This window comes from Pleurodeles waltl, chromosome 9 (assembly GCF_031143425.1).
Source record: "Pleurodeles waltl isolate 20211129_DDA chromosome 9, aPleWal1.hap1.20221129, whole genome shotgun sequence".
NCBI classification, from domain to species: Eukaryota; Metazoa; Chordata; class Amphibia; order Caudata; family Salamandridae; genus Pleurodeles; species Pleurodeles waltl.
In genome coordinates this window covers 337,422,503-337,434,580 of record NC_090448.1, presented here as the reverse complement: position 1 = coordinate 337,434,580, position 12,078 = coordinate 337,422,503, and the positions used below count along the sequence as shown (strand labels likewise).

The following is a 12,078-nucleotide window of genomic DNA, read 5'->3' as shown; positions in this document are numbered from 1 at the left end:
GGCGCTCTGGAGCGCAGTGAATAAAGACACTGTTACTTACTCTAACCTGAGTCGGCGTGGTCATTACGCAGAAACCCACGACCTGACAATGACGCACTAGTACTATTTAATTTACAGGAACTGGGTAAACTGAGTGTAGTCCCCTTTGTCTTATGTAACATTTTCTATACCCTGATTTACACATATGATTCATTTTCTCTGTGTGTGTGTGTGATGTAAAGTACTCCAACACCCTACACTTGTAAGAGAGATGCCATAAAACAAATGAAATACAAGTGAGAGAGTGTCTAAACAGTGATGACAGACACTGTTACGAGGGTGATGGTGAGGGAGTCGTTAAAGAGACCCAATACAGATTGCCGTATCCTGGTGCACTGTAAGGTCATCATTTGCTATGCTTTAAAAACTAAAACATTTGAATGTATAAATAAAAATGTGCTGTAGAATGCACCGTTTTCCCCAAATGTTATTTTGAAGGGGGAGGGGGAGAACCTACCAAGCCCCATTGTAATCGCTATGTTCGCCCGCTCTGCACCTTATGGGGCTGGTCTGACAAATTTTGCCTGGGCTGCTTTGGATCCCAGTTCGGCCCACTTTTACAGCTAAAGAACTGCTAATCCATCCGTTCGATTTTGATTCATTATGCAATACTGTTTTCTAATTCTGTGTGTCTGGTACCGTGTCCGGTATTCATCCTTTCAGTTTTCTTTAGTAATGATAATAAAATATCGTAGTGTGTTTATGATACACAACGCTAATTTGCGTATTCACGCTATCCTCGAGTTGCACCTTTATTTACAAACCTACCTGAAGGTACATGCTTCCATTTACGTCAGTCACGTAGCTGAACAACTGTACGACGCTCTTGCGACATACACACAAAAATAGCATATTCCTCTAGGAGAGTAAGAATGCACGGGTCACCAGGACCACAGTAACTGCCATATTGCAGTCAGGCAAAAGGTCAGGAGTTAATCAATGTCCTATACCCGCTCTGCCACAGAAGGCCAGTACACCTAGTGACGTTTTGCCTGACTCTAACAAGGTCGCTCATGTGACTAAGCACCGCCCATGCGCGGCTGGAGATGGTGTATGAGTGTTTTCCAATGGTACTCTTCGCTTGTGATCCTGGTCGCGCGCCTAGCACCTGAGTCCGTAGCAGGGCGCGAGCGCACGCTGACAGCTTTTGAGTACAACCATTCAATGAGCTCGCGCCCGGCGCAGGTGGAGGAAGGGGGGGGGGGACGCGCAGGCGCAATGTCGGCAGCGGAGGACTAGGCAAGAGAGCTAGAGATGGAGGCTCGCTGATGGCGGAGGAGGCGCGTCGCTGAGGCTCGCTTCGGTGTCGGTCTCCGCCGTCGCTGCGTCTCGGGCCACCAAGCTACCTCCGGGCCGCAGCTGCCGCCATGGGCAACGAGGCCAGCCTGGAAGGGGGAGAGGGCGGGCAGCCGACAACCGGCGCTCCAGCAACACCATCAGCAGCAGGCAAGGCGCCTTCAGCACCCGGCCATGGACAGCTCCCCGGGCCCAGCACCGTTGGCCAACAGCAGGGCAGGTGAGGAAGAGGCAGTGAGCAGTTCCGTTATGGTGGAGTGAGGCAGAAAGCAGTTTCCGGAGGCACCGAGCCCCTGGAATAGCGTAAGGGCATATCTCAACACAGGCATCAACAGAGTAGCTGTCCGTGCACACCCATGTGCCAATTTTCCTTTGCCTTCCTCTCTAAGGAGTTACTCTACAGTTCACGTACACAATACTTCATTGGGGTCTTTCCATACACATCAGTTAAACAGTAAAGTCCGAGAGGCACGGGCACTGGGCACTTACAGGGTAGCACTCTGGGGGCAGTACTACCTATATCATATATATTACAGTCTACCGGGGACTCTGTTCATGTGCACAGTATATCCCAAGGGGCACTTCTTTCTAACACGACAGTCCAGCCCCTACACCCCTTAAACACAGTACTTTAGGACTGGCAGACATACACCTCTCAGAGTACATATTTGGGCCATTGAGCACTGCGTGGCACATGCATACCACCGTCACGGGGTGCAGCATTTCTCCCTTCACCCAGTGTAGACGTTGGGGCACTGCTCACTACTCACCAGATGCACAATACGGATCTAGGGGCGTTGGAGGGTTGCTACTCTTAATCCTCAGATGCCAAGTGCAGCCAGAGGTGGTTCTGAACCATGCACTCACATGCACAGTGCAATCATTGGAGTCACTTTTTCTTACGCTTCGCGTACGCAATACAGCCCTTGGGGGCGTGTTCTCTGTTTCTTATATTCACAGCACTGCTCGGACTGAGTTCACCTCACATAAACGGCTATCCGTTGTTGGAAACTGCTCCCTACGTTTTTGGGTACATATTACAGCACTGCGGTGATTATTTCCTACATCTTACCTGCACAGTACACCCCGGAAATGTGCTGCTCTAATAGCTTGCACTCCTGGAGGGTCACGCTATTTGCGTTTCACGCAGAGTACAGTCATGTTGGAGCTGCTACTTCCATTTTACATGCACATTACAACCCAATAGTCCCTGTCCATACAAATAGAGGAGTATTACAGCCCAGGACTTCCCAGATGTAATATCATATTTGAATCTTGAGTGGGACGACATACTCAACTCCACTGGACACTGTTCCTTCAGTTCATATACGCACAGCATCCCAGTAGCCGGACCCCTGCATATAATAACGGAGTGGGGAGGGGGTGCCTTACACCTCATTCAAACCGGTCATTCTTAAGGTGGACTGCAGTTTCTGCCTCTAAGTATAGTACTCCCCCAGATTCTCTGCTCCCTAAACCTTCAATAAATTGCACCGTAAATCCGAGAGAGCCATGATGCTCTGCATCTCAGATGTACTGTAAATCTCCATGGGCATTGCACAATACATCCCAGGGCGGCACCACTCCCACCTCGCACGTGCACGCCTTATTCTAATGGGGCACTTATTTATACAACTCGCTTGCAAGAAGCATCCCCCGGGCACTGCTCCCTACATCTCACAAGCACTGTAGTACATTCACAGGAAGCCCTCCTTCCTACCTCTTAAATACAACGTAAGTACCAGCGGATCACTGTTGTCTTTAAGCCCACGTCAACAGCTCAACCAGGGGAACTGGGGGCAATGGGCCCTAACCCTCATGTACGGTACTCACCTTGTATAATGGCAGCACTTCCTTTAACAGATGTGTACTACAGTCACCATGGGTGGGTGCTTGGTGGAGGAGCATTCCTCACCTAATGTACATAGCACATGTGAGTGGCACCCTATACCACAGATACACGTTACAGCCTGGGGCACTACAGTCCTTAACGCCCACGCGCAGTGATTGAACAGGGCATGCATTTACAGTGTACTTCAGCATAGAATGAGGATTTCACCTCACGTGCCTTGTTGGTGCAGCTCTGTGCTCGTGTGGAAGTTGGAATCATTGTATCATAGGTCAGCATGAGCAGGTCTGGGGGAAGGGCTGCCAGTATACTCCATTGCTCCCCTTAGCCATTAGGATCATGCAGAGCCTCACGTGTACTCTATCCTGGAGCTGAGGGCAGTTGCCTCGTTCCATCGGCTGCCCTCGACCGATCGCAGGTGCTTCCATTCCACAGTACCACATCCTCCCCAGCTCTCCTCCCATTGCTGTTCTCGAGCTGCCGCTGTGGATGGGTTGCATTTGCATGAAGCACGCCATCATTTCACACCGCTGCTGGCTACTGCGTTTACAACTGCTTCATATACGTCTCGGATACTTCAGCTCCATTTACAAGCTAAGAACACCTTTATCCAACTTGATTTAGCTGCCAGATAACCCGAATGAAGAGAAAGGTGTAGCCAAGCACATCAGTGAAATGTGTCCTCCTAGTCGTTATCCTCAACCTCGTGCCTTCGATCCTACCCCGTGGACACTCACTCATTCCACACACACTTATGTCGAGAAAAGATCATTTCCACCCCAAAAATATAAATAAACGAATCAACCTTTCTACCAATGCATCAGCAAGTGGGCATGGGCGAGCAAGGGGTTTGTAGCCCTTTGGTGGCGTAGTATAAGTAGATCGTCGACATGCCCTGCCTCCCGTCCTTCTCTCGTAGACTGAGCATCAGTAGCTTTTTTATGAATGGTAGCCCTTAAGCATCCGCAGCTGAGAAAAGCCGCCGGTCCATGGTTTCATTTGTGAATGGTAATTTTCCCTCATATGAAAATGGTCACTCGATTTCCTTTCGAGCTTATAAAATCAACGCATTCTCTGTCCAGGGGCTTTGCTGTCGTCGCCACAGCAGAAAGCGATTTATTTTTAGGAGTCGAGGTCGGCAGTGCTTTCCTTTGAAAGGATACGGAGCAGCTACCCCAGAGGGAGGGAGGTTTCTGCAGAAGCATGTTTTTCAGTTGAAAGCAGTTGCTAATAGTAATAATCAGCGTGCTTTTTATTGCACTTTAGTTATTGTAATACGTGCACGTTTTCTCTACTCAGATACCTAATCATAATTGGAATTCATTTGACCTTCTGAATGCTCAAGGGGCAACCAAATCAAAAGAAATCCAGCTTGCCCATCTCTGATTATGGGTTCTAATTTTGGTACCTAGCAGGAATGTCGTACTGAAAAAGACAATGTAGAAAAAGAAGGCCAGTGACAAGAATTCTCTTTGCCTCAACACACTGTAGTCCTTAATCCTCGTATTAAGAGATACTCTCTTTTTTTTTGTGCTGAGAACACATTTTTTCTTGTGAATTTTGCTGGTCTTTACAAGGGGCATCAAAATTCACAAATCATAGAAATATGTATATTAGAAACACCATGGCGATGATTGGCCCTGGTACTTGAAACGCCTCAGTAAGACTTATAATTGTTGTGCCATTGAAAGTGCGCAGTAGAATAACTACCTGTCACAACTTCACATGCCCGGTACAAATGTATCAAATGCCCATTTCCTTTCAGCCTTCTCAGAAAGCCACATATTGGTTCATTTTATATAAATGTATGAAGTTCTCATCAGCCTCACAAAAGTTTGGAATCTGTGGGCACAGGGTGCCGTTCTTACCTTTGTGGATCTCCAGGTGGGGTTTCAGCTTGCCCCTACGGCAACGTACCACTACCTCCAAATCCAGCATGCACTCTATAAAGTGTTACCTAGAGGGAAAGATCCTCCAGAGTCATCCCCGATAGAGCACCGAGTATTAGCCGAACACATGTATAAGAAGGCAACGTCCCTCACATACTGTAAAATTATCAATAATTTACCAGATGTATGTGGGAGCCTGAGGGCAAGCTGGGCACATGATATAGAGGAGTTAGATGATGAGTGGTGAGAGGCCTTAGCATCCCCTAGGTAGCCATGCGATCATGGCTTCAATTAGTGCAACTGAAAATTCCCCATAGGACTTATTATGCTTGTGCCACCCTGGCTAAAATGGGCAGAATAGCTACACCCTTATGTCCCCGAAATTGTGGCCTAAACGGGTCATTCTATCACATGCTCTGGAGGTGCCCGATCATGCAGAGATATTGGAGCTTGGTGGGGTCCTGTTTAAATACTGTATGTGGTAACATTGGTGAGCCTGAGCCCAAGTGGTGTGTGCTAAATATCTGTGATTTAACTGATCTCACCCACATGGATCAGATATAGATGACGTTGGGACTGATAGTGGCAAAACGCAATATATCCTGTGCTTGGAAAGCAACTAGACCCCCGGAGTTAGAGGAATGGAAGCTTGACCTAGATTGGTGCATGTTGGCAGAGAAAGTGATCTATGAGAGCAGGGGGTGTCCAAAATAATGGATTACAATCTGGGGAAAATGGAACAAATACAAGGGTGGACTGTGCGTTGCTGGCAGTTGGAGGACCAGAAGATTAGCAGGGACCTGAGGGATTCATTCCGAGAAGCTATAGGTCTCGGGTGAGAGAAATAGAGATGGGGGCGTGGTGCCGGGATTAGGAGAAATGGTGACGATTAACTGTGTTTTGACAAATATGACTTCTGAGGCTGCAATGTATATATGTTTCTGTTGTCTCTCTTGCAAAAACAAGAATTTAAAAAAATCAGTGTCCGAAGTTCACAGCTGCCGCAGAGCACAGCTCCTAGCCCTTGCCCCAAAACCTAGTTCTGATTCTGAAATTTTGATGGTGGGTGTACGGTGTTTGCTGGTCATAGCCTTCATTTGCCTTAAAGAGAACATTTCGGTGATTATCATTTGAACACAGTCGTGGATTGTAGTTTAATTTTAATATGCATGACATTTCCTCTGATTACGAAGCAATTGCTGTTGTTTGATATAGACATTTCAACTGAATTGTGTTAATTGTTTCTCTGACTTGAGTGTTACAGTTCTGTTTCTGTGTCAACCTGTCAGTGTTGTATGTCTTCCTCTTACAGGTGTGTTGTTTTCCATTTAGTTTTTAAGCTTTGTTATTTTATTAGATAATTTACAGTTCCCTCATTAAATCTCCGATGCTTCGCATTCATTTCCTCGCCCTTCTATTTCTGTTTAGGGCAATATAGCGCGGATGTCTCCGCCGAACCCACAGTGGCTTCCTTTCTGTTCTCTTTTATATATGTGTCCTCTTTCCCCTCTTTCTCTGTTATCTCTGATTAGTTTGTTTTGTCTCCATTTCCTTTTTCCAAATTCTGGTCTCCCAGCCCCGTGTTGCCGCACACGTCTCAGTCATGTGAAATGTTATATCCTAGGCTTTCGTTGTGAAATAGTGTGTGTGTGTGTGGGAGGGGGGGGCACCGGCAGATTATAGGAGAGGCTTTGGATGGACACCGGTGTCTTGTACGGCTTATCCATTTCTCTGCCACACCTGATACTCCTGCCCCACCCATGGCTGCCGGAGAGTGACTCGGCCTGAAAGGAAAGTGCCCCTTAAGCAGAGACAGCGGTTCCACTTCCCAGTTGCTCCTCCTTCAGTGCGCACAGGACCCCTGGCGTGTGTGCTCTCAGATTGTCAGTGCACTCGCTGTCCGCCCCTCTCCTCCTGGGCCAGGAGTCTGTGTGTGCGCTCCAGCACTGCAGTCTCATCAAGCACACAAACCGCTCGGAGCCCGAGGGGAGCAAGGCATGCGAGCACTGCAGGCTTGCTCTGGCTTTCCATTCTGGTCAGATTCGCTCTCAAATTACACGAATCACATGATATTGACACCCATTGCAGGCCCCGCTAGAGTGGTACAAGGTGAGGCCTTGTTGTGTCAGCGCGTGTAGAGGTCCCTTCCCTACAAGGCGACACGAGCTGATCACATACAGCCAGCTTCACGTTGTGCCGCTATCGAGTAGACCTATTTTTGAAATTAATTTGAAAGGGAGCTTGGCTTTGTCGTTGATCTGCTACCAACAGACGTAGCATTTTGTTCACAACGCCAGCAGTGGCTGTCAGGAACCCACTGAAATGTGAAATGCCGCTAAGATTGCAGGTCACACGGTGGCTACACGGTTGCTTTTATTTCTACTTTTTCTATCAAGTTGCTGAGTTTTATTCTTACATTTTGAGCTTAAAATATGCCATATATTTTAACACAATGAAGTGTTTGGATTGTGATCTGTTCTGCTGCAAATAGATTCGGCGCGTTTGTTGAAGACGTGAATGCTTTCATTGTTGAATACAAAATGACCCTTACTGGGATGCTATGAGCCATGGAATGGATGGTACCAATATAACAAGTAATGAGGGCAGTGGATGGATAGCAACATGATGGTCGCCAGCAAAAATACGTGTTTCTTCCATGAGAAAAGGGATTGGAATGTTGCTCTGCTTGATGATGGAACAATGCATACAAATGAACCAACGCATGCATGAGAAATCTATCACGTGGAAATGCCAGGTAGTTGGAAACCCAGTGGAATGAAAACATGATCAAAATAAGATGTCAAAAAGAACACCTTTCTCTGCTGAATATTTATTAACATACATTTGATATGTCTATTAGTAGGCCTGCATAGAAATGTGTAACCCAAGACAATTGATATAATCTTCAGTTTCTTCCACTGAGTCAAGCATTTTTTACCTCACCTTACACACATCCAACCTACAAGCTCGAAAATGCTCATAAAAGTATAATATCATGAGTTCAGACATTGGAAGTGGGATTCAGCAAGGATGTGTAATGTAATGTAAACAAGCTGGCTTGTAATCTGTTGTGGTTTAAAATATATTTTGTCTGTGTCCTTGATCAAGTGATTATTGATTGTCCCTGCTAAGAGATGCTCCCGATAAATGTTTAATTAGAATCTGTCTATCTGAAGAATGGCATTATTTGTGCAAGACACACTGTCAGTGGTCATTTCGATGTTGTCTGTAGTATTTTGGTACAAGCTGCTGTCTCGGAGATCACATCCTAAGCAACAATGTTAGTTTGCTTGGAGTGCTATATAGTGCCATATACAGAATATGCCTGTTATTTTTAGCTTTGTGGCGATAATAAAATAGAACTACCGTGGAAGGGATGGACTCGATGAAAGCAATTCTTAATTCTTGCTAAGCTTGGCACAGAGCAGGTGGATTTTGAAGCCAACCCTGAATTTAACATGCTCCTTGTTTTGTTTCCCAATAGCAAACTCTGCATAATGGACTTGTACTACTGGTCTCATGCTGTTTCGATGCTTGTTCTTTCATAGTCTCATAGTTTTTGTGTCGTCCTGAGCATGAGTACGACTTTACTTACTATTGCATCACTGCACATTCTCCCTACTGTCTACCATCAGCTGGTTCGAAAGTTCCACCAACCTCTCGCCTTCCCTGGATTGACTCCCACCCAAACATCCCTTGCACTAGTTCTTTTAGCTGTTCGTGGGAAGCCCATGATTCCTATGCGTATTCAGCAAAGGATCATATATTAATAACTCTGCTGCTGAAATGTGCTACAGAATAAGGGGTATGTAATGAGTGAGGTTTAAACTGGCCACTTTAACTGGAGGGCGACAAGCAAAAAGGGGCTAAGCAATGGGGGTCTAGTGAAAGTGCATCAGGATTAGCTGCTGCCAGGTCACAGTGGTGCCCAGGTGTTAAGGGGCCAGCCGGCGTATTAGGACAGCTTGAGGCAATGAAACAAACCTACACGTTGTACAGGTACAAGTGAAGTCAACTCAAGTTTATTAGTTAATTAATTTAGAATTCGACTGAGGTTAAAGACATAAAAGAGTACTACAACAAGCATAATAGATAAAAAATAGATTGTATTTTTGTGTGAATTTTTGCTATGGATATACTATTTTTTATTTTGAATGTATTCTTCTGATGCTATTTATTTTATGTTACACGTGGCTTTTAAACCCTGACATACTTAACCCTGATTGACCAGAATTAATATATGATAGGACAGGAGGGGGGTACACTTTAGGACAATAGATCTTTAGGTCTTACCTGAAGATTTCCAAGCACTTACTGTAGACTTAGCAGACCAATATTAAGGTTTTTGACACTGAATTGTGTTTTTGTTACAAACTTCCTGGTAAGTTCCTTTTTCGTTAGTCGACCCCTTTTTGTTATGATGTATCTTGTTAATACAACGAAGATGAAATTGTGTTACATCAGATATTTTCAGTTCTTGTATAGCTTTTCAAGTTTTTAACCAAAATAAAGCATTTTTAATGATGATGATATAAATAAATCTAATATCTAGAATCTATTTTTATCTATTTATTATATCAAAATGTGTCTATCCTAAAAATATTTTCCCAAAAAATTCTTAAAAAACGTAAACAAACTGTAACATACTTACTCATTGAGTGGATTTGATATAAAATAACTGAGTTCATTAAACATATTTATCTTATATTTAAAAATGATTGGACCCCAGTACTGTTTTCGGCTATCAGATAAGGCAGAACATACTTGCAAAACATGGAACAGACCTTGATTTCCGCCCTGACATAAATCACAGTTGAGGTCACAGGTTTGTCCTGCCTATCGGCCCATCAAGAGTTTAAGAGGCAAGTTTCCTATTAGTATTATCATTAGCAATTGCCTTCTTCTGTGTTTAATAAAAAAGGGAAAATGGAGCTGGGCATACATGGATAATACAATAGCAGAGAAAGGTTTATATTTTTTTATATTTGCACACTAGTGTACATCAAGCGAATTGCTTAACTGTGTAATTTGGGTTTTCAAAAATAGTTGCAGATGACCACTGATCCATGTTTGAAGTAAGTCAGTGTTGCACCCAAACCTGTCTAATGTAAATTGTACATTTGAAGTAAAAGTCCTTTGCTTTAAGGGTTCCTTGAGAAATCCTCGTCTCTCAGAGATCCCGCTTGGGCATGTAATAAACAATATCACCATAAACTAATTTTAGTAAGTGCCTGGATATATATATTAGAGAATCTAAGTTCTAATTGCAAAACTTGAACAGGGATTGGTATACCTAAAGTGCAAAAAAGTTGTAGAATCTTCACTTCGTAGGCATTTAAAAAAGACCGTTTAGAATTTTGGGGATATTGAAACGCATAACTCGGAGTAGTGGGTATTTTTATTTCATGAACATTTAATAGACAATTGAAGATTCTTCTCCACAGTTACTTATAAACAATATTGTAAGGTACCAGCCTGTGCCAGAGCCTTACTCACTACTTGGGTAAAATGATGTTTATTACTTAAGTCACTCAAAAAAGGTCTGCCCAAATATGTATAAGATGTTACTGCCTAAAGATTTTCCTGCTCCAAGGTCCAGTTATACAATATACTTTGTTTCCTGTCAGTACCCCCTTACTACTTATATATTCTTGTCCTTTAATAGAGGGAATTAACGCCTCCTCAGGGGGAGTAAATGTAATTACAATACAATTAGCCTCCAGAGTTGTTTTAACTTAGACAATATGGACCATTCAAGCACTATAGAGACTATTTTACTGCATCCAGCTATCATTTGTGTAAGATAATCTATGTCATACTTTGCTGTGTTACTGCTATGTTCTACCACTAAGAGACATTTTCATTGAGCCTTCCTCTGAACACAAGATGATATGTAGATTGTGACAACTCCATAGTTTGTGAATTCCATTCCTGAGTTCAGCTACCCAAGAGGTTTGAACAGCCTACTTGATATTACCTGATCATATCAGAAGCATGTGCCTTAAATTAGCACTATGGATTCTGTAATTAATCACAGCAGGTGTTAAAAAGTGTTAGGATTCCGCAACTACTTGTTTTAGAACTACTTATAAAATGAGAATATATTGCACCACACCCCTCATTAGTTCAAGTTTCATTTGTATTTCCCCAGTGTTGCTGCTTGGTGTAACATAGCAACTGCATGGATGATATTAACCCACTGGTGTTTTCTCTAATTGTGCACCCACAAATCACAGCAGTGGTACCTTCATATCTAAAATTGTAAGTCTATAACAACACTCCCTTTTCCAGGTGCTTTATTATTTTCCTTGTTGCTTTCCAAGCCCATAAATGGAAAGATTAACATAGTAACATCCCTATCTCTACCGTATCTCCACCGTATCTCTACCAGGGATATGGGCAATACATTCGATTTGAATAAATATAGAGGAATTTGTAAAATGGTCAACTTCACAGCCATTTATCCCCAAGCCACAAGATGAACATATGTCTTCAACTGTCTACATCCTTTCCTGTGTCCTTAAATTCCTAGTAGACTTCATCTCCATCTAATGCATTATATAAAGTTGCTTGTTATCAATGTTCCAAAGTATTTTCTACTGCCTGTGCCCCAGTTTACTAGGTAGGTATTTGCACTTCCTTCAGCACTGCTCGTGGGATTTTGAGATTTAAGGTTTCTGACTTTTTTAAGTTTCTCCTGAATTCCTAATGTTATGGATTTAGAATGCAGATTTCTGGACTGTTTCAGAATGTAAGGGGAGAACCCCTGTAACATCATACGATTACCATTTGTAAATAGAGCTTACACTCATCTCCTCTAATAGAAATGACATAAAGCAGTCTATTTTCACTATATTTCTTCATCATGGTGTACTTCTACTTTCCATACACCCTTTGGCACAATTATCTTTAATTATTGCTTTATATGCACCTTTGGGCACTATTATTTTCATTATTTCTTATGAGTTATTTACATTTGCCTTCCTTGCGGTACATCTTCTTAGT

At 43.5% G+C, this 12,078-nt stretch overlaps 1 protein-coding gene across 1 annotated transcript in view; it reads left to right on the top strand.

Annotated features, from left to right (window-relative positions):
• The first annotated feature begins 1,273 nt into the window (after nt 1-1,273).
• The window catches only part of BSN (bassoon presynaptic cytomatrix protein), a 984,265-nt gene continuing 973,460 nt past the window's right edge, over nt 1,274-12,078 (top strand). Inside the window, exon 1 of the mRNA XM_069206880.1 lies at nt 1,274-1,555. Coding sequence (XP_069062981.1) covers nt 1,407-1,555 — 149 coding nt within the window. The 5' untranslated portion in view covers nt 1,274-1,406. The remainder of the gene's footprint in view (nt 1,556-12,078) is intronic.